Here is a 23,744-nt window from a genome sequence, read left to right on the forward strand (position 1 = left end):
GTTACGAAGCTGTCAGAGGCGGTTGACACGTATTACGAATACCCGTCACAACCCCTACCGGTTGACCTGACCTGACCTGACCCGACCTGGTCTAAATGCTTAAAGACATCATCTCTGATCAAAACTAACACGATATTAGTAATCAGCACCCCGGAAAACCACATAGCAGCCACACTTTACGACTTTCTAACAGGTCCCGATTTTCCAGGTTTTCGGGTCATTTACCTGACCTGGAAGGTCACCCGATGACCTAGGACCTTAAAATTGGGTATCATCGGCTTCCTCTCGTGACGGGCAACACGCTCGTTTTTTTTTTCGCGAAGCTCTAGCTCGATCAGGGGCCAAACGCGAGGGGGGTCGTACCAACCAACCCCCCCCCCCCTTGTGCCGTCGAAGGACGCAAAATGGCCTGTGCCGGCGAGGGTTAAGTTGACTTCACCCGAACACCAAGTATAGCATTCAACGCGCCTGAGCTAGACAAACAAGATTATGCCAAAATCGCGGCAGTGCGACCATTTTTGGCAAAGTTGCTCCCATACATTTTTGTACCTAATTTTGTACCTAATTTTTGCGTCTTATAACGGCACACAAGCGTGTTTTTTTCCGCGAGGCTCTAGCTCAATTACAGGCGCAACGGCGAGGGAGTTGTACCAACCCTCCCCGGTCAATGTAGAAAACCAATCGGTCCGGCCAGGGTTAAATACCGGAATTGTGATCTAATGTAAAAAGACGGCCCAAGGTAACCCGACGTCAGTGACAGGTGTCCTATATTTGCAGCGTCTTATATTCACGAAGGTTTTAATTTCCACTTTCTTCAGCCGAGTGATGGTTGTCAATAGCAAGGCTCTCTAAATGCAAGCCGTAATCGCCACGCAATATGTGGAAGGCTTTTGATGTCAATACATACATAAATGCATACATAAAACGCGCTTTTCACAAAATTCATAAACTCAAGCGCATCTGTTTTTAATGACCAGTCAACTACGCATGGATGCGTGCAGGCCACACAGGTCAGCGTAAGCCGGGCGCGGCGGCCGAGCCGAAACTGGGGCGGGGCGGGCGGTAGTTGGGTAGGAAGAGCGGCTCCGGCAAATTTTGCGCAAAAATGCGCAGTTAGCTTTTATGTTGCCCTGGTGTAAATCTAAATCCTACTTCATCTCACAAAAAACCAGAGTGGAACTAGATGGGACTACCTGTTGTTTCCTTACCTAAACTTTGCAGTTATATTCCAGAATCACTGTAGGAGAGCCTTCATAAAAAAGCTATAGTACATCTTAGTTAGGGAAAAAGTATACCAAAAAATTTGCACTGACCAGTCGGCAACTACATAACGAACATTTTGATGCATAATATGTGGGATTTCAATTTGGTGTCTATCAGCAATAAGACTCGGAATATCCAGCTCAAGAAACCTCTTGCTCCGCGTCAGTTTCCGAGTTCTGGGATAACCCATCGTCGGGGGCTGATTACAGCTATTTTTGGTCACCCGGATTAGTTTTTTTTGGCCTAAGTATAATAATTTGATCAATTTCAAATCGATCTATATAAAAAATAATCCGAAACTCCGGAATCGCCCGTGGCCTCTCGTGAGGGCGTTTCCGACCAGTGTGCGCGCCGCAGGGGTTACGTGTGGAAACACATATCAAAATATTCTCCCAAAAATTCTGCATTGGAATCAACTCTTATCTTTTGCCCAATTTTGCCCAAACAGCTACTACGAGACATCAAAGCAGATGATGTCGCGTGGCTCCCAGCGCTCCGCCGCACAGTGGGCCAGGCGCTTCAAAAAAGCGGAATTAAATCAATGAGCACAGCTGCGGTGCCAAAAATGATTCGTTACAGGGTAAAATATCATGCTAAAGCCGAATCCGATATCCATTTCCAAATTTGATTGGTTACGCTAGGTCATTGACCTATGACGTCATTTTTTTAATTTCTGCGCTGCACATATGCCTGGGACAGGCGGGCACTATGCCGCATTGGCCGCGCGTTTGCAGTCTTTTCGTGGTTTCTAGCGTTCAAACATGTGATATGATGTTGGTCCCATGCATTAGGGTGGGTGTAAAGGTCACCTGAAGGTCAGGTCAGGTCATTTACCTTCTTCGATGACCTCGGTTCACTTTTTCGAGTTTTACATGTTTCTGAGCTAGTTTTTGGAGCTGAATTCGAATTTAGGAACCATTTGAACATTTACGAAGTAGTTTTGGTGCCTTCGTAACATGTTACGAAGTTGTTAGAGGCGGGTTGACACCTACTACGAATACCCGGCAGGACCCATACTGGTTGACCTGACCTGAGCTGACCCGACCTGGCCTAAATGCATGAAGACATCATCTGTGATCAAAACTAACATGATATTCGTGATCAGCATCCCGAAAAACCCCTTAGCAGCCACACTATACGACGTTCTAACAGGTCCCGACTTTCGGCCATTGACCTGACCTCAGAGGTCACCATTTGACCTATGACCTTAAAACCGGGTACCGTTGGCTTCGTCTCGTGACGACCTACACGATGGTTTTTCCGCGAGGCTCTAGCTCAATTAGGGGCCAAACGCGAGGAGGGTCGCATCCCCCTGTGCCGTCGAGGGATGCAAAACGGCCTATGCCGGCGAGGGTTAAACCCCTATTTGCCCATTTCGCGCAAAAATGCGCAAAATATTTGCATTGGGCAGCAAGCTATACACCTTGAGGAAAGTCAGGCAGCAAATATCTTCGTGTTGTTCGGTGACGTTTTCTTTATATCCTTATATAAATTCATTGCGTCGTTGCACTACCACGGTTCCGAACAGGCACTGTAAACTCCACCGCTACTAGTAAGCATGAAATAGTTCCCGGGAACTTGAGTACGAGAAACATGCGCAGAAATACCGGCTGTTTTTTTAAAGCTATTTTGTACGGAATAACTTTAATGATTTTACGCTGAGAGCTTTTGAATCGGGGGAACGGAATATGGTACACAGCACCCATTTCCATCTCCAGTCGGTAAGTCCTACTTTGCGACGTTATAGCATTATCTGCCTTGACACTGGGGAAATGAAACTTGCTTATTCGGAAACTTTGGACATTTTTACAACACTCTATCCCATAATTACAGGAATTTCACCGAAGTTGATTTTCGACTTAATTCCGCTTTTTTGATGCGCCTGGCCCACTGTGCGCCGCGCTGCCCGGCGCCGCGGCGGTCAGCTGACTGCGGCGTACCGCCGCAGGAGTAAAGTCGTGCTAGGAGGGGCGAAGTCCCCACAGTGCAAAGGTGAAGGTCATCACCTAACCGGGAATGGTCATTTTGCATATCAGTCGATCCGTATTGTTGAGAAGGAAAATAATTACATAAGGTGTTTCGTTGCTCTACCATATCTCTATCAAAAGTTATTGTCCAAAAACTACTGAAGACCTTCCATGGCCTGATATGACCTCAGTAACATAAAAGGGGTCACATCACGAGTGAAATTTTCCGATTACATGTGTCATATTTACCTGTACCCAGATGTTCGAGGGTGTTTTCGTTCAAAAGAAGATCATTTCAATTTTCTCCCATTAACCCGCGCCATGCTGGGGGAGGGGGGCATTTTTACGCCCCCCCCCCCTTAGGTTTTTTGCGAATATCTCCAAAACGGCGTCGCGCAGTGCCACCGTTTTTTTGGTACACCTGTTCATACATCTTTTCCACACATCTTGTGAAAATTTCAGACCCGGGTCGTTCAAGGTCAGGTCACGTCAAGTGACCTTACCTCAGAAAAAGTTTAAAGGCTCGCTATAGCTACACCGACTGAACGATCACTTTTCAAACTTTCAGAGATTGATAAGAACAAAAACATGTATAAAATGTTTATCTCGGACTTTTGATATCTATGACCTAAGATCAGGTCAATTTTGCAACCTCTCCATCATGAGTCAATTGGAGAAAATTGAAATGCGCCTCTTTTGAACGAATGTGGTTCAAAACCCTCTCAAACATCGGTTCACAGGTAAACACAACACACTGAATCGTAAAAAATGCACCTGTGTGTGCCTCTGAGGTCATCTCAGGTCATGAACGGTCACCAGCAGTTCTTTGGCTATAACTTTTGATAGAGGCGTGCTAGAGCGGTGAAAACACGTCAGATGTGTTCAACTCGACGATACGGATCGACTGATATACAGCATGACCGTTTCCGGTCAGGTCATGACCTTGACCTGAGGTCAAATTTTCAAAATGGTCTTTCAAGGTCAACGAATAGTTCATTCGACGCGTTTCGACGAGAGGAAGACGATGCTGGCAAAATAAATGTCGTCACTGTCTTGAGTCAAAAGTTATTGCAGAAAATGTTTTTAATTAAAACTGCAATTTTTGGAGTTTTTGTCCTCTGGAGGCTAGTGACAGTCAGTCACTGGAGGCAGTCATGCATGTCCACAAGTAGGGGCTGCACGCACTAGACATCGAATTGTAAAGGTGATTTGTGGATAAAAAAAATCCAGAACGTATGTCAGCGTTCGGTCGCCTCTGACTGCAGTCGCTGCTGGTATGACAATGAGTTGGGATCTCATGGTGGATCTCATGGTCTTGTTCAAGTCTTTCCTTGATCCCAATTTAGGCAATGAGTCGCAGCGTGAATCCTACATACGTGCGGTTTGAGATTCTAAGCACAGCCACCCCGGTCGACCACAGGCTGCAGCCCACAGGTCACTTTGGATCAGTGAGTAGGCCTGTATTTTTTTTTTCAAATAATATAGATTGTGCCTATCGATCAACGTATATTTTACCGCTTCGAATTCGCATGGATGCGTATTTTGAGAATAAAATGTTTGTAGCCTGAGCTCGCTTCCTATATCATGCTTAAAATTTATCAAGATCAAGGTTTTTTTTATAAAAAAAAACACCGGGCTGCAAATTACATTAATCGGACTTTATGAAAAATCGGCGAATGCTGGTTCTTATACTCGTATTTTGCAACACCTAATAAATCATAAAAATGACGTTACATTTTAGACTGACGCCCCTCACTAGCTGACAATGGCGCCCCTCTCAAGGGACAAAGTCGCCCCCTCGAGCACCATGGCCCCCCTTTCGCTGATCTCTGGCTACGTCACTGGCTAGGACTTCAAAACTTGGTGTACCTTCCCACATCTAACTAGTGGCAAAAGATGTGACCAAATTTTCATTAACCTGTGTCACCACTCACCTGCAAATGTGTTAGGCTCAAAACTTTTCATTCGCCCCACGTACATAGATACAACACAAAAAGTGTGATGCCAAGCGGAGCTGGCACGTGCTATTAATATAACTATTCTATTTTAGTGACCCATTTACCCAGTCCGGGAACCAGGTCGACCAGAATCACCTGCGTCACTTACCTCACAGTAAAATGAGTTGAATGTTGCATCTGATTCAATAGCACTTGACGAAGTTGCCATACTTTTAATCGGAGACCTGCAGAACAAACATTTCATAGGTGATACAAGATCGGAAACAAAGTAGGTCAAAATAGCGGCGCTAAATATAGACAGTTTTTCACGAATAATGATTTAAGTAATCCCGTAGCCGGTCCCGTAGGTCAGTTGGTAGAGCGTTGGACTCCGCGTGGTGAGAGCACGCGTTCCCGGTTACAACAGTCCGCGTACGAAGCGCGACGGGCGCTTGACATTTATGGGCCTCCTGACGGGTATGGTTGCGGTTGGTGGCAGGCCGTAGCCAGGTGAGGTCAGTGAGGGGACCGGCCGTGTGCGGCTATGTGCGGACGTTAAACTTTGGACTCTAAATTCTGCCATAGAACTGGAATTGCAAGATCAGAGGGTAGAGGGCAGGGTCACCGCAACAAACTTCGCTTAGCGGTGGCTCTCTCCTTGTGAATCCTTCCCATCAAAAGGTTCGGACTAAATTTATAAAAAAGTAATAAAGCTAGGACAAATGAGACACGCTGAGAAAAACATATCATCACCGTGATCCTCTCGTCAATCAGCATCGAAACATAGATGTGTTGATCTTGAAAGGTCAACGTCAAAGGTTAACCTCAGGTCACGTGACCTCAACGTCATCAAGTATATCATTCCATGCGCCTTCACGATCTGAACACAATGAGACCATTCACTGTATCTCTTTTCTGTAAGGAGTTATAAGCAAAAAAAAAAATCGGTGACGTTTGATGACGTCACATGACCTTAGAGTTATCCAATAGCAATCAATACATCAAGGTAGTCAAGGTTGATCATAAATGAAGTCATTTATGGTATAATGGATCATTACGACTAGTTTCAGTGAAAAATAAGGTAGTTGATTTGGGTTCCGGACAAAATATCGAAATGAAAAATATTGAATCGCAAAATATCGAAGGTAAAATATCGAAACGACGAAATATCGAAAGCAAAATATCGATTAGCAATGCATAATATCGAAGTTACAAAATATCGAAAAGACAAAATATCGAAAGACAATATATCGAAAGACAAAATATCGAAAGACAATATATCGAAAGACAAAATATAGAAAAGATAAAACATCGAAAGCATAATATTGAAAACAGTCGCTTATGTATTTATAATCCCGACAGCTTTTGCTTTAGGAAACGTAAAGGTCTAGCTACACTATGCGGGATCCTACGTCCGTGATCTGCGAGTTTGCGGGTTTTGCAGAAAATCGGTGCGCAGGTCAAGTTCAGCTGCTAGGAAATACACAGGGTCGGCTACACTGGGGTCACGAAGATTCAGTCAAGGAAATCCCGGACGTTCAGTACAGGAAATTCCGGATAGTCAGGACGGTCAGGATGTTCCGTACCGATATAAAGTTCAGAGATACGAACTTTTTTGCAGAATCTGCGAGATTGCGTGATATGAGACAGTTGTTGGCGTACTTGGTGGCGCACCGTATGAATCCAAGTGACGTAATTAATAATTGTGCTGCGGAACCATTTATTAGTTGTTATTATTACGTCAGCAATCAGCATACAATAATTCACGGAAATTCTGGAAAATCGCAAAAACCGATGTCAAGGGAGTCTCGCAATCACGGATCTGCAGATCACGCACGTAATTTCCTGGACGGTCACGCATAGTGTAGCTCAGCCTTAATATTAGACATTGTATCAAATTCATTATGATTAGACCGGTTTCGGTGTATTAATTAACACCATCATCAGTGAGTGAGAAACAAAAAAAAAAATACAAATAGGTACATCCCAAGCTTTCAGTCGTTCGTTATATGTGCATTGGAGACACTTTAATTTAGAGGGTGGAAAGAAAAATATGTTCTCATTTTCACAGCCCATAAAGTCAAAACGAATACAATATCAGCAGATGTATTGGCCAATATGCGTCACCAGTTCAGGAAGTTTAGTTTCTCCTGTCACCCATACTCCTCCTCGCCTTTGGACGCCCATCGCAGCACGTGTTCCAGATGGCCTCCATTTCGCAGGATGCAAAGCTCCGTGCGCTTTCCAACCTCAGCGATGGCTTTGGCGCATGTCTGAGGCGTGATTGCACGCGCCACCTTTCGGATCGCCTTCTTTAGTTCCGGGAGACTCTCTGGTTTCATGGCGTACACCTGCGTCTTCATGAAGCCCCACAGATAAAAATCCAGGGGCGTCAGATCTGGGGAGTGGGCCGGCCACGGGATCTCGGTCTTCTGGCTGATCACGCGGCCTCCAAAGTGGTCCTCCAGCCAGGAGAGGGCCAATCTTGAGGTGTGGGGTGGTGCCCCGTCTTGCTGAAACCAGATGTTCTCGGTGGAAATATCCGGATCTGTCACTAGCGTGCGCCAGAGCCTCTCCAGCACTTTGACGCAACGTTCCTTGTTGATGGTGATGGTGGCGCCGTTCGAGGTCTCGAAGAAAAATGGCCCGATAAGGCCACCAGCGGTCACAGCACACCAACACGTCACCTTCGGGCTGTGCATCGGGCTCTCCTGCACTGTGTCTGGACGGCTGGAAGCCCACAATCGGCTGTTCTGGCTGTTGACAGACGACAGTGCCGTTCAAATGAAAATGTGCTTCGTCGCTGAAGATGATCCGTTTCAAGAATGCAGGATCCGAGTCAGTCTTCTCCTTCAGCCAGTTCGAAAACGCCAGTCGTTGTTCCTGATCACCGTCATACAGGGTGTCCAAAAAATAATGTCACACCATTCCAGCGTCAATTTCATGAAAATAACAAACATAAGAGGTGCGCTTTTCTTGCATATGCATCCCCCCTTCTCCCTGATGCGGGCAAGCATACGGTCCGGGACATCAGACATCAACATGTCTAGCTTCTGTGGACTGAGCTTGGACCAGACAGATCGAACGTTCCTGGTCAGCGTGCGTTCAGGTTATCCTGGCGCCGTTTTGCTCACCTCTTACAAACAGGACGATCGCCCAAAGGTTTTCTATCGGCGACAGGCCGAGGCTATTCACCGGCCATTTGTTCTTCCAGAATGCTGGGAAGTTCGATCTGTACCAGTCCTTCGTCGTTCTAGCTCGATGAGCCGGGGCGCCGACCTGTTGAAAGATGGCCCTGGACATGTTCAGCAGAAGTTTTCGGCTGGAAACGTGGCTTGTTGGGCTTCAGCTTTAGAGACATCCTCCGGTACCGATGGATTATCAATTTGAAGACTGGATGACTGCTGGCAATCAGCCTCCTTGCCAGTTTCCTTGTGGATAAGCCCGTCTTTAGCTCCGCACTTCGCGATGACGATCTGCGCTATACCCGGCTGGCGGAAGTCTTCCTGCCGCGACCTAGCTTGTTCCCAGGCGTCTATCCGCTTCTGTCGCGTGATAACCAGCGCCAAATCGTGCGACAACTCATGCCCAGTACCTCGGCGACCTGGCCGTGGGTCATGCCACCGGCAACCGTGCCGACTGCCCCGCCGCGAGACGATTTGCTCTGCAGTTTCGCCATCCTGGACACCTGGTCCGCGCGCGCTGGGTACTGCCCCGGAAATGACTTCCGTACACCCCTTGACCGGACAGGGTCACAAAAAATTCGAAGGTCACGTGACTAGAATGTAGCCAATATGGTCTGGAAGCCAATTCCGGTGAAATTATATTGATATTGCGCAGTAGAAGGCAAAACAAAGGTTGTGAGAGGGTGTGACATTAATTTTGGGACACCCTGTAGAGTTTCTGGTGGGAGGTGATCCTAAAGAGAGTAAGCTTCAAGTTTTCACGCAAGATATGGCGGACGGTAGTGTGACTGGTTCATATCTCTTGTGCCAGCTTCCGGATCGATTTCGATGGAGTGGTTGAGATGATGTTCTTGACCTTCAAGATGTCATGTTCTGTTCGTTTTGACCTTTTTTCTGCCACTTTTTCCCTTATGCTGATTGAGAACCGAACCATGAGCCAAAAATTTTCCTGAAGTCGCAAAATTAATTTAGCGCATGGGGCGCACTTCGTCTTGAAGTGTGTCCTGAACTTTCTCTTGGTGGCGATGATTGATCTAGTTTCGCAGTACCATTTGACCACTTTGGTCTTTTCCTCCGTCCCGAGCAACATGTTTGTTCAGAGTGAACGTGCCGTATCTCATTCCAAAATTCAAGGAACGTGCAAACTGATAAAATTAAAAAAAAATCACGCGCAAATGCATGTAATGTGTCCGCCATATTGATTCAAAATCAAAACATATTTTCTTTCCACCCCGTAAGAAACAAGAACACTAATTCGTGCTACACAATTCGCATGGCAGGCGCTGCTCCAGCAGGTCACGGAGGGGCTGAGCCGCACTGGCGATCTCCGATGAGAATCCAGCCAGCTGATTGGTGAACCCTAGGAAGGACCTGAGATCGGTGAGATTCTCCGGCCGTGGGAACTCGGAGATCGCCTGCAGCTTGCGATTGTCCACAGTGTAGCCTTGTCCAGAGATGCGATAGCCGCAGTAGTCCAGTGACGGCTGCGCGAACTGGAATTTTCGTGGGTTGATCGTGATGCCCGTCTCCTGGCAGCGCTGAAGCACGGCGATCACATGGGCGAGATGGGCGCGATACGTGGCGTCATGCAGAAGGAGGTCATCCACGATTTTCAGAGTCCGCGGAATATCACCGAGTGCTGCGTCACCTCGCCGATTATACTCGTCGCCCGAGGATACGAGGCCCATCGGGGCCCTCAGGAACTTCATCCTGCCCCACGGGGTGATAAAGCAGGTGAGATCTTGCGACTCCTCGGCAATCGGGACCTGAAAGTAGCCCATGGCGGCATCCAGAGTGGTCAGCCATCGCGTGTCTCCGTCGATGGACGCCACCGAGTCGTGAATCGGCCTGACGGGATAGGTGGGCCGCTTTACGAATCTGTTGATGGCGGTCATGTCCACGACCAGCCTGGCTCCTCCCTGGCGTTTTGGAATGGGCACCATGGGGTGGCACCACTCTGTAGGGTAGTCCACCGGGGCTGCGATGCCCTTGGCCACCAGTTCGTCCAGTTGGCTCTTGATTTGCTCACGCCAGCAGTATGGGATAGTTCTGGCGGCTGTGAAAGCGGTGGGGACCGCGTCCTCTGTCAGCTCGATGTCAGCGGTCTGGTACAGCGATGGGAAGGTCAGGTCGTCTCGGAATCACAACGGCGATAACACTACCGACCGCGCCATGTTCTGTTCCGCGCCTCCCGTCACACACGCGTCTCACAATCACTGTACTTTATTAGCGCGCACCGCACCCGCACTCGAGCTCGTCTCGCTCCACACTGCCCGCTCGCGCCGCCCGCCGCCCGGCCCGCTGGGTCAGGGGCGGTCAAGGTCAACCCGGGCGGCCGATACCACAACACAAATTACCCCACCCTACCCTACCTAATGGAGCAGTCGCAAAATTGACCTGACCTTAGGTCACAGATATAAAAATCCGAGGTATCCATTTTATACATACTGTTACCCTAAGCAAGTACTGAAAGTTTCAAAGTGATCGCTCAGTCGGTGTAGCTACAGCGAGCTTTCGAACTTTTTCTGAGGTAAGGTTACTTGACGTTACCTGGTGACCTGACCTTGAATGACCTGGGTCTGAAATTTTCATACCATGGGCAAAAAAAGATGTCGGAACAGGTGTATCTAAAACAGCGGCGCTACGCGTCGCCGTTTTTTTTTTTAGATATTCGCGAAAACCTGAGGGGGGACGTAAAAGCGCCCCCCCCCCCCGGCACGGCGCGAGTGGTCGACATAGCAACTCGGACTGAACACATGCCTTTAACGTTTGAACGGTTGAATAAGGTGAGAGGATTGAGGAAGGCTTGTATCGGATTTTTCTTCTGTTTGTCGGTAGTTTAGGCTAAAATTAATTTCGCGAGCTGTCCATAATCATTCAAGAGGGAAAATTCAGCTGCACATCGTTCGGGTCAAAGTAATACCAAACATTCTCAAATTTTGTTTTGCAGGCCAAATTCGAACAATTATTTAGAAAATATTATCGGTTGCCCTACTTTACATCCTAGGTCATCTAATGTCAGGAAAGATCATGAGCGATTGTTTAATGTTTATACTACAATTTTGAATGCATATGCTAGATTCGTGTTCAAAGCATATTCTAAGCTCTAGATCCAATGTATAAAAAGGCATATGAAAACACATCTGATGTGCTCATATCATCATTACAGATCAGCTGATGAGCAGCATGGTTCTTTCCCTGAAACGTGCGCCTGGGATGTAAAAAAAGACGTGAAATTGTAATGACACACTTTACCAAAATTTATTGAAGGATTCAAATTGAGATAGGTGCAAAATGATCTGACCCAAGATTTGACCTAAAAACGACCCAAAGCCTTCCTTCATTGTCCGAAAACCGCTGACAGTTGATAGCTCAATTACACTAGAGCCGTGCATAAGGAGGTGTGAAAACACTCCTCATCTCGATCTATTACGAGAGGACCATGTTCTGGCGTGAGAAAGGTCTCAAAATAAATGACGCTGTATGAGTGAATAAATAATCCACGCCCCCGTGGGCTATTGGCAGACCCTACCACATGATGGGGTGGTGCAGCCGTTTCGCCCTTTACCTGAAATCTCGAAAAGTTACCGACCGATTTTGAAAATTCAAAGAGCGTTCGATAGCCCCACCAGGGACTATCGAACGCTCTTTGAATTTTCAATATATTATGCATAAATTTTGCATAAACACTACCTTGTTACCAGGTTTCATTGACCTAGGTGCAACCCATGACGTCACAAGTCAGGTCAAAGGTCGCGTTTTTCACCGATTTAGTCTAAGGAATGCGTTACAGTCAGTTAACGCATCAAATAAAAGGCATGTTATCGAAAAACATCGATGGAGCGTTGGTTGCCTAATACATATGTTGCCTAAAGAGGTCACTGATGCCAGGTCAGGTCACAGAGGTCAGGCCACTAAGGGTCACGCTATGAATCCAACTATGCTGGGGTCGTGTGATACATGTTTTATGGCCAATTTTACATTTAAAATTCAATGGTGTGGGCTAGACGGCCATTGGGGCCGGTTTAGATAACGTTCTGGTGGAGGTCAGGTCAAGGTCAGGTCAAAGAAGGTTAAATTTCAAAGTTGATATTTTGCATAAAAGGGGTATCTATTCGATGCAGCTCATCACGGGAAATCCAATGGTGGTCTTTGGCTTGCTCTGTGTGTTCTGTGACAGCTAAATATTGAATTTGAAAATTTTACGTAAAAAATTTTGAGTAGTTTTTTTTTTGCCATAACTTTGCTAAAAATGGAGCTATCGGGGCGTTCCACGACAAATCGACAAATAAAAATTAAATTTGCACCCTCATATTTTATTTTTCGTTGAAAACGGGTGTAAGGGGTTGTGATGGGCGGGGAAGCCAGCTGTGGCAAGGATGTTTTTCTTCGAACAACGGTTTCCGAGATATAGCCTCGGGCAATTCCTGGAGGTCGCGCAGCAGCCCTATGTTTGGCGGCCTATAACTCGGAAACTATTGGTTTTCTACGATAAAAACTTTATATGGTTCAACTCACAATATGGTTCAACTCACAATCAGCCAACAAACATTTTGGCTATCTCGGATTTTCAATTTTTGAAAATTTTGATCACGTGACCTTTTGACCTATTTTTCGAAGAGTGACCTTGATATTTTCCCCACTGAAAGTTGCAAGTTTGTCTGATGACGATTAAAGCCTTATCGATTGTCATTCATATGCAAAGAAGAGTGGCTATCTATATAAATGACCTCAGGTCAGGTCATTTTTATGACCTGTCCATTATTAGGGGAAGTTGGGGGAACGCCGAATACTTTTTTCTGACGCCCGTAGCACGCAAGGTAGACAACATAAGCTATTCTTGTTGGCGTCATTCGAGAGGCCAGTCTTTTGTCTTTCAAACATACCAGGCGCATTTGATGAATTCGCATACCGTTAAGCGCAAAAACTAAAAATATCAAAGAACTGACTTTTTCGGCGTTGCCCCGGACTACGGGGAAAGCCGAAAATGGGATAAATGATCTACGAGGAATGCCGACATTGATGTTTCGCCGATTTATCTCAAACTTTATCCAAAAATCATCAAAGCTGACACGCGTTTTAAGAGCTTGAGGACGCTTGGTGCACACTGGAAGTTATAATTGTGTGATATACCTAATAAGAAAATGCCAGGTAAATCATTCCTTATAGGTAACAGGCCGTTGTGCCGGCTGAAAGTGTAATTTGTTTGACTAAAAATACGCGTTGCTATTCTACAGCAGTTAAGTCCACGTAGCGTGCTTTAACGTGCGTAATTGCACGTTTTCGGCATTACCCCAGCCAGCCATACTTTCATTTGCAGGCCCATAACTTTTAAACGTGCTGTATAAATTTCAAATAGGCAGCACACTTATGCAAAGACATGTGAAGACTACTTGACCGAATTGGCCAGACAAACGGTAGCATAATGAGTAAGAAATGCAGCTTCAAAGGCGCATGTAGTACAAGGGAAACGTACAGTGGATCTAGTAAGGATCTCCAGACGCAACTAGATGGCGTTGAGCCTCAGGCGAGTCCATGTGAGATTCAAGGAGAGGTCACTACCGAGCTGGGCCCGATGGGGAGGTGGGCGGAGGGGGGGGGGTGGCGAGGTCACGGTGCGGGTGACCTGTCAAACAGCCCCAGCGCGGTGGGGCACTGCCGCAGGCAAATGGCGCACTCCAGCGTTGTTCCATATCGCGGTGGTGGGCCGGGCGGCCGGTTAGCTTGACAGTTGTCTGCTTGGAAGGAAAGGATAATGAGGCATGGGTTTGCTGTGGCCGGCTCATCTACTGTCAACTATGGTGAACCCAAAGTAATGCAAATGTGACGTTGGTAATACAGCTGACAATAGAATGCTAGCGAATGCTCGGGGCGCTCAGTAGCTAAGGAATAAGGATTAAGATTATTTATGTCTCCTGAAATTTTCATTGAATATAATTCAAGCAATAGAAATTAGATAGATCGTATCGTTCGCCAGTTTTTTGACCAGCTGGTGTTTCATGGGTAGAGAGCCCTTTAGCAAATGATTATCACGCAGGTGATTTTCTTCTTTTTTTTTTTTTGCTGGTAAGATGGGCCTTTACGGTCAAATCAAGTCGCTAAGAGAAGATAAGGAAAAGTGGACGAGTGCCACATTTTTGTGCATGAAGTCTGGAGTTTAAAAAAGCTCAAAGCTATCCGTGTAAGCTAAAAACAATAAGATCAGTTAATTAAAATAGTTGACCCGAAATAAGCCTCTGTTTTGTCTGACCATGATAAATGATTGCGTGTAAGACACCACTCCAACCGGGTTCAACCCGGCCCAACCTGGTTCGGACTTCGGCTCGCCCTTTTTTAATATGAATTTGGCCCGGACCTTATGAAAGAAAGGAATCACGTCCCCGCTACGCTGAGCTTGTTGCGTTGACCCTGCTCTCTACCCTCCGACCAAGCAATTCTTGGTCTATGGCAGAATTTAAGTCCAAATTTTAACGTGCGCGCATAGCCGCGCACTGCCGGTCCCCTCACTGACTTCGCCTGGCAGCGGCCTGCCACCAACCACAACCATACCCGTCAGGAGGCTCAAAAACGTCAAACACACGTCGCGTTTCGAACCCGGACTTTTGCAACCGGGACGTGCGCTCTCACCACATGGCACATGGGGCCAACGCTCTACCGACCGAGCTACCGGGACGGACATTTACTTTGAGGTTTCGCCTCGTGACATTGACAGACGTCAGACACTTTGGCTCAACTCTAGCCGAAACACTAAACAAGCTGCGCAGGGCGATAGGTGCTCGTAGCGTTGAGGTTGGGTAACCTGTGAGCTGAAAGCAATGTCGTGAGTTCGAACCTCACTCCCGGGTCTGGTTTTATCTAGACACGAACCAAACCCTTTCCTTCTACTGCAACACATAAGCACGATGACATCTTTCCCCAATATCCTCTCCAAAAGTCAAAATTATCGCTTATAAATGTTAAGCTAAGTTTCATTTTTTAAAGAAAATATTTTCGGTCATTTTTCTGGAGCCATTTAAACTCTTTTTTCTTTTCTGCTTCTTTTCGACCCGATAAAACCCACCAAAGCTGAACGTGACAAATGAAAAATATCTAACTCAAATAACAGTTTAGAAAAGCCTCATCATGCATCATGAAAAGCATCATGCAACTATCGACTGAATAGTTACATGCTATGAATACGTCCTAGATTTCAATTATCATTGTTCAACATTTTGGCTGGAACTGACGCTGCCTCTGGCTTGCCCGTTTGTTTGAGATAATGATTCCCTTCAGTCGCATTCTTGCCCGTTCCACACAAGGCCGTTCCACATGAACAGGATACCACCATACCGGAGTGAACGCACCCGCAACCATCATCCCCTCCCCTCAGCCGCGGCGCAGTGGCGGCTGGGCGGCCCACTCCCGGCGCTACGCACGCCCCATGCGCCGTGATACCGCGTCACTCCCCCTCCCTCCTTCCCCCACAATGACCGGTGACCTCGCTTCCCTCCGGATTTGGACTCGCCCTACCCCGACCGTAGCGCCACGTGGTGGCTCTGGAGATCTTAAATAGACCCACTGTACCTTGAAAACGCTTTTGGCGCCCTCTCAGCCGAAGTATTCCAAATGACGACTCGTAACAAACATGCGATAATTGTAGTCACTTAAGCTTCAGAGCATCACTGAGACGTGGCATCCATGTCGTACGGTTTTATAAATATCCCGAATTTCGGCTTTGCCCCAACTCCGGCATTGCCCCAACTTCCCCTACGAGCGGGAGCGACAGCGAGATCTCGAGAATAAAGCACGATAGCGACAAGCGGTAAACGGTGCAGGACACAAACGGATAAGGTCTATAATTTTTACTGAGGTCATTTCCAGGTCAGGTCAAAGATGACGTCACAGGAGCAAAAAGAAAGTCAACATTGCGGCACTACATATATATGAAGTTTTTCTCTAATAACTTTCAAGGTATTCCAGCTAGGAACAAACTAATAGCACCATCGTGATCCTCTCGTCGATCCCCATCGAATCATATGTATGTTGACCTCGAAAGGTCGAAAGGTCAAAAGTTGACCTTAGGTCACGTGACGAGCGGGAGCGACAGCGAGATCTCGAGAATAAAGCAAGATAGCGACAAGCGGTAAACGATGCAGGGTACACACGGATAAGGTCTATAATTTTTACTAAGGTCATTTTCAGGTCAGGTCAAAGATGACGTCACAGGAGCAAAAAGGAAGTCAAAATTGCGGCACTACATATATATGAAGTTTTTCTCGAATAACTTTCAAGGTATTCCAGCTAGGAACAAACTAATAGCACCATCGTGATCCTCTCGTCGATCCGCATCAAAACATATGTATGTTGACCTCGAAAGGTCGAAAGGTCAAAAGTTGACCTTAAGTCACGTGACCTATCGAGTTTAAGTTTGGCATATCTAAAGCAGATAGTTCTAGGTATAACATATATTCCAGTTTTTATTTTGAAAGTTGCTGGTATTTTCGGGGTGTTATACTTCTAAAGTTTTGATGATTAAAATCAATTTTTGTTTAGAAATCAGAGTTAGCAGTTTTGAAGCGGTATTCATTTTACATCTTTTTTATCTTGAATATTTTTCGTCATCTTCAAAACTGTAAGCGTGACAGCTCTTCCCGCTAAACCTTTTATTGGGTCGAAAATGACAGAACATGACATCACTGGCGTCATTTGTGACTAACCTTTCATTAGAGTTCTGAAAAAAATTTGGTCACAAGGTGTAAAAATGGTGCCCGGAGGGGTCATGAAAGTTTGGTGGCGACATTTGCTATACTTAAGGAGATATCGACTGAAAAGGAGAGAGGGGGCCGTTTCGCGCCGCCCTCTCCCCCCCCCCCCCTCCCCAACGGGGCTCGAGACTTTCAGTTGCTGCTCTCACAGAACTCTTGGTTACCGTAAAACGGGGTGTTAAGGGACAGTTTTGAGGTGTTTTGTTATATAACTCAAGAAGGGTTGGGGGATAGAAGCATCAACTTGTCAGCATTTTATGTGGAATTGGGTACCTACTTAACATGCCTGCTACTTTAAAGTTTTAAGAATATATACATACTTTTTTTTCATCACTGTCCCTTAGCACCCCAATGTGGGGTATTAAGGGACACCATTCCAAAAAATGGTCATCAAATGCCTATTGGGGTGTGAAAGGGCACACAGTTTATTTATTGAAATGTTTTGCATATTCTGTCACAAAACAAGTCAGATTCATTCACCACTAATGGCATTTTTTGCCAATTACATGCTATTTCCCTGCACAGGACGTGACGTTACAGCGCCTCATTCTGCCATATTCTAATGCTAGGGTTTAAACTTTATACATACCCTCTCGGATGCTAGATATTGGGAAGCCGGGGGAAGCCCAGCATAGTAGGGTAAGGTGCCTAATTACCGACCCTTTCCGATTTGCGACCTACCTCCCTACAGAAAAGCTGGCAGGAGAAAACGGGGTAAAAACATCGTCAAAAGGTGAGCCATACTTTGGTTATCAAATTAAATTATTTTCCGGTTGTCGATGTTTCTGGTGGGACGTTTCAGGTGAGATTAAATAAAAATAACGAATTTCTTATCCAAAATGTGTGTGTTTGGGCCCTCTCTGATGAAAAGTGATGCACATTAGGATGATGCACCTTTTTTATTCTGAATCGACATTCCTTTTTTAATTGATTGCCGTTTTCCCATAGTGAATCGCTCAACTGTGCACAGCATGGCGGTTAAAAATGTGTCGCAACTCATATTTTCTATTTGCGCCTGACATGGTCGCAAATAGCTCAAGAGGGGAAAGAAAGGGGAAAAGAGAGAAATGAAAATGAGGTGTTGCTGAAGCTTACAATGTGTGGCAGGGGATGCCAAATGTCGTCACCGACTGCAGGGGTACCGAATTCAGCGCGGACCTCGAATATCATACAAGAAAGCCCGCAAAATTAGGGTTTCCGCCTTCTTTTCGCCTTCGGTGCATCACGTGATCAGTTTTTACTTACGTAAATGTGTTGAATAAACGTTCCTGTTCGAGCGATTAAGTGCTTTGCGTATAGGTTACCTTTTTGAGATCATATTTCATCTTTTCAGGCGTCGCATTTTTTGCCATTTTTAATATGGGAAAACCCATAGACTTATTAGCGACCCTCCCCGGTCGCTAATCGGGAAGAGTTCCCTATTAGCGTTTTTTGCAATGGCTTGCCAAAATGCTCACTACAAATAAGTCAGTGAATATTGGGGCAGAAAATGACTATATTTGAATAGAAAAATGAACGATCTCTCCGAAAATCAAGCCAGTAACACAGTGGCACCCACAGAGCGTGAGCAATGACGGTTCAAATTAAGTGGGTCGCTAATTAGGCACCTTACCCTAAGCTCTTTTTCATTTTTATTACATACCATACGTGCTGTATAAAATGTTGATATCCTGCTAGCTAGCTAAGTTCATTGGCCGTGTTTTCCCAAAAATTCGGTTTCGTGGAATAAGTATAAGGTTGAGAAAATCGAGTTTTAAAAAAGTGCTGATTTTTCTGGGGTAAGCCCGGCATAGGGGTAACGCCGGCCACCTCCCCAGCGCTTTACCTACAACGAGTTGATGAAACCATTATGTGTTTTCCAAATATTAACGGAAAGTGAAATATTAAGGTACTGATTAGCTCTGGACATCTTAGAGTTTATGTCATAACTGGTATTTTAGCTAGCGTCTACTACATGTACAGTACAGGTCGATGAAAATCGTGATGCAAAATTGACAAAAAATGTGTATTTCAAAATTCCTTAAAATTTATTTTTCTTTTTACCTTAATGCATCATATTGCATATCAATCGACTCGGCTGATGAAGAAGAACACAACGACACCATTTTTGAAGCTCTAGCTTCATTGTCTGTCGCGTTATCTGCAAAAACGTAGTTTGACCCTAGTTGACCTTACGTGACATGACTGGCTTTGTCTATGATAACATGTTTATTTTCGAAATTTATCTTTGATCTAGGTGTAAACCAAACCTGCTCAGTACCTATTATCTCATGGAAACAGTGGTTTAGTGGCATTGCTCTCGGTTGGGGGTAAGCTTGGCCACTCGCCCGGGGTTACCCCAATGTGCTAATTTTTATTTTAGAACAGCGATATTCGAAAAAAATGTCATACTTAAGCCAGCCTGCCTCGTCACCCCTCACTATAAACACTTAAACGGTCCTTACATAACATTCGTATAAATATTAGTACTGTATGGTATAACATTAACAGTGCAACATATCTCACTTTTTAGCTAAAAACCCTTAAAATATCATTTTTGCGCTATAACTTTAACAATATGCAATTTTTGTCAGTCTTAACTTTTTTGCTGGCGTTACCTTAGCTGCCACGCTGAAAGGACAAACAGTTGAGCATTTTATTGTGAATAATTTAGCCGGAAACGGGGTGGCCGGGCTTCCCCCGCGCCCGGGCTTCCCCCGGCTTCCCCTAATCTTAGTTTAGTTTAGGCCAGCTGAAGCCTGAATGTAATCTAATTTAAGATTAGTCAGCTAATAGTGTAATCTAAATAAGAGTAGACTGCTGACGACATAATCTACCTAAATATAGATTAATCTTCCATTGCAGCTGAATTTTTATCTTAATTTAGAATTTGTTCCCATCATATTTCAGGAACCCCAATTTTTTCTCAGCACTGTTCTGGTGTTTCAGAGGCATTATGAGATGTTAACTGTGCTTTGTAAATGAGTGGTGTGATTCTGTCACTCCTTGGCCACTACACAGCTGTTTCTGCAGAGGGCTGCACAAATGCCCAAATATGGGCATTGGGCATAGAATAATATAAATCTAGATTAATGTATATTTAGATCAGGCTTTGGTGTTTGTTTAATTTTTCAAATAAACAAACATAAACAAACTGTTCACGAACAAATGTGTTCACGAACAAGTGACGTCATCGGTCAAATTTTGGTAAACAAACAAAGAACAGTTCGCGAACGTTCATGAACTGTTCGCGAACACGGTAAAGAGGGGGTAGATAAGAACCCCTCCTTAGCCATTTCGGTCCTAATTGAGATAGAACCTTGCGGAAAAAGCCAGCGTGTGCGTCTTTACAAACCACAGCGACTGGTATCCGATTTCAAGATCTTACACCAACCGGTGACCGCCGAGGTCAGGTCAAGTGCCATAAAGTAGGGGTTTGGTTTTTGGTACATAACTTCGCCACAAATGGTGGCAGAGCCGCAATTGTGGCACCATCGTGCTCGTCGTGGCCAGGCGCGTCGAATGATATGCATTTGTTTGGATTAGGTCTTTTTAGTATGTTGACCTCAGGTCAAGGTCAGGTCAAAGCCACTCGGGTCACAAAGCTGCATGGAGGATGTTATGCTGCATATCATTCGATGTGGCAGTTCTTTCTGAGTCGATTGATGGCTCAACCGACTCGCTAGCTCAATTTGATCGGAAGTTATTAGCGAAAAGCTCCTACTGCACCAAACAACCTTAGTGGCGTCTTAAGTATATGATGTCATGCAAGGTCTTAAATGTACAATTTAAGCCTCAGCGTTGCAAAAATAATTATGAATCATGATTTCATGTGCTTGATATATGACTGGTGCATTTTTCACATGTAAAACATGTCTGCAGTCATGTCGCCACCATATGATAACAGTTGCTCCAAAGATATCAGAAATGATGACTTGTTCATCACAAACTGTTCATGAACAAGGAATTGTTGGTGAACATGTGACCTTGAATGCCAAAATTCGGTAACTATCAAATAAACAAACATACAAACATTGTTCACGAACTGTTCATGAACAAATATACAAACACCAAACCCTGATTTAGATTACCTCCCTGCAGTTTGCCCAACTGAGCCTGCTGATAAAAAACTGTGACCGAGCAGCACCAGGGCCCAATCTTACCAATTGCCGTGAATGCGCATTCACGGCATTTGGTAACATTCAGAACTATTCCACATTCACTTATTCATTCGTTCAGGCAACATTCATAATCATTCACGCTATCAAAATCATTAGATAAGATTATGTGGATGTAAATAAAAAGGATATGTTTGATATCAGTGCCGTAAACTCAGGCTGAGGCCAGTGCTGCCAAATCCTATTCACGGCATTGGTAAGATTGGGCCCAGGAGCTCTGTTTGGTCGCTGTTTTTATATCTGCGTGCTGTCGGTTTTCCCATATCCGGAAGTTATTGCTGGCGCTCCTTAGCCTCTCATTGGTCTAATGAATAGAATAGACCACTTGAATTCGACCAATGAGGAGCCAAGAAGTAGCAGCATGCTCACAGACACCGCCTGCTGATAAAAAAACTGGGACCGAACAGCGCTCAGGGCAGTGTTTCACGGCAGAGCGCTGCACGTGTCGGTGCATTGAGTTTCCATGGCAATATCAACAAACTCCACTCTGACGCTACACTATGACGTCATCGTTAAGTGCTAGCACCCCATTGCCAGCACCATCAGCACGCTAGCAGCAATCACTCAAACCTCTGTTCTCTCTGTACTTGGTTCCTTAGGACCTCTGTTCCAAACGCGATCCATCATAAGCTAACGGATTGCAGTTACATAATTTGAGTGACATCAGGGGTATGCCTCAGCTCCCAGCGCGCACAGCGTCGGGCGGTGAAACAGGGCCAGGTATTCGTTCAGAAAAGATCAATTTATAATTGTGGCGCTGTTAGTACAAATATGCAACATAAGGTAAGTCAGGTTTAACTGTTTTTTCTGATATTTGTGCCACACATAAGCAGCTATCTGGATTCAAGATGTCAAATAATATAAGAATGTGCAAAATTTATGCATTAAAAGTGAATCACTCTTTCTGAACATTTACCCTCTCCCCTACCCTTGTCCCTTACCTTAGGTGACAATTTTTTTTACACACAGTGCAAAACCAATGTACAATAAGTTGATCCACTGCAGTTTTTATGAAAAAAAAAGTCTGGGAAGTGTGGCCTGAAACCACGGACGGACGTAGGTAGCCAATAACAGTTGGTAGCATTAGGCCAGATGGGCGCTCAAAAACTACTACCCCATAAGGTTTCCATGTTAAATCGACCTTTTTCAGGCGAGCCCCATACGTAAGCTAAAAGATAAAGTGCCAATATTATTGTGGGAAAAGGTAGCCTCAAGCTTCCTCTACAACCTTTCTATCTAGCGTTTTTCGATGCGGAGGCCATAACAGGTCCAAAAAGCATTGGGCGCTGCGGGCTGCCCGAGGCACCGGCAAAAGCCCCTCCATGCAGGGTATATAGAACAACGGGTACACCAACGACGCGGAAAGCGCCCATTTTACCTGGATGAGTTACATGGAAGGTGATATATTTTTTTACTATGGAATAAATAGAGTATTCTATTCTGACGAGTAAAGCCTAATTCATTAAGCAGTTATTTTTAAATTATATGAACCAGAAATAACATACTAACCATAGTTTAAAACTTAGCATAAAGTTAGTTGAAAAGCCTATAGTTGATACTAAGATGGAAGGAATCTATGGAAGGCGAAAATGGCGCAGCTGTTTCATTCTTTAAATGAGTTCGCAAGCAGGATTTACGTGATGCTAGCGACATCTATTAATGTAATCAGGGACGCTCATTGGCTGATCGCGTCCGTGAGCAGTATCGCTATCTGACGCCAGTACAGGGTTGAGGCAATGTGCGCATGCGCAGGAACTAGTGCTCTCATGAAGGGGCTTTTGGTACCTCGGGCAGCGCCCAATGCTTTTTGGACCTGTTATGGCCTCCGCATCGAAAAACGCTAGATAAAAAGGTTGTAGAGGAAGCTTGAGGCTACCTTTCCCCATAATAATATTGGCACTTTATTCTATGTAACGGAAGTTGGCACAGATTCAGCACAGATTCAGCACAGCACAGATTCGGTAGGGGGAAAAAAGGCCCCGGTAGAGGGAAACCTTTATGACCCGTTTTCCCCTAGAAATGACGTCACAAAGAGGTAAAAATGGGTATCAATCGAAAGCTCTCGTTTACCCAGACACAGTCCTGCAGGAAAATTTCACTTTTTCCCCATAGGAGAGTTTTTACGGGAAAATCAAAATTTTGGGTCAATGGGGGGTCCCCCCCGATTTCGTTCAAAATCGGCACACAGGTGCCCCACCACCAGCCGAGAAACTTTCCCCAAAACGGTCCCCGTTGCATTGACGTTTAAGGCCCGTAAAGCCCCCTAGACTCGTAAAATATCCGTAAAATCGCCTTTGTACGGACAAAAAAGTGGTGCTATGGTAAAAATGGATATCAATCGAAAGCTCTCGTTTACCCAGACACAGTCCTGCAGGAAAATTCCACTTTTTCCCCATAGGAAAGTTTTTACGGGAAAATCAAAATTTTGGGTCAATGGGGGGTCCCCCCCGATTTCGTTCAAAATCGGCACACAGGTGCCCCACCACCAGCC

The 23,744-nt window shown here is 45.3% G+C and overlaps 1 protein-coding gene across 3 annotated transcripts in view; it reads right to left on the reverse strand.

Annotated features, from left to right (window-relative positions):
- The window catches only part of LOC122367398 (dnaJ homolog subfamily C member 8-like), a 155,403-nt gene extending 132,867 nt beyond the window's left edge, over window positions 1-22,536 (reverse strand). The window contains exons 1-2 of one of the 3 annotated variants that reach the window (XM_043340441.1): window positions 22,482-22,536; window positions 5,337-5,412 (exon numbers count right to left, since the gene is read on the reverse strand). In XM_043340441.1, the coding sequence (XP_043196376.1) occupies window positions 5,337-5,396 (60 nt within the window). In that variant the 5' untranslated portion in view covers window positions 5,397-5,412; window positions 22,482-22,536. Of the gene's footprint in view, window positions 1-5,336; window positions 5,413-22,194; window positions 22,333-22,481 lie in introns of those variants that run through there. The other 2 variants (XM_043340442.1, XM_043340443.1) reach the window with 2 other exon arrangements.
- Window positions 22,537-23,744: the final 1,208 nt, after the last annotated feature.

This window comes from Amphibalanus amphitrite, unplaced genomic scaffold (genome assembly GCF_019059575.1).
Source record: "Amphibalanus amphitrite isolate SeventyFive unplaced genomic scaffold, NRLGWU_Aamphi_draft 000866F_arrow, whole genome shotgun sequence".
Taxonomy (NCBI): Eukaryota; Metazoa; Arthropoda; class Thecostraca; order Balanomorpha; family Balanidae; genus Amphibalanus; species Amphibalanus amphitrite.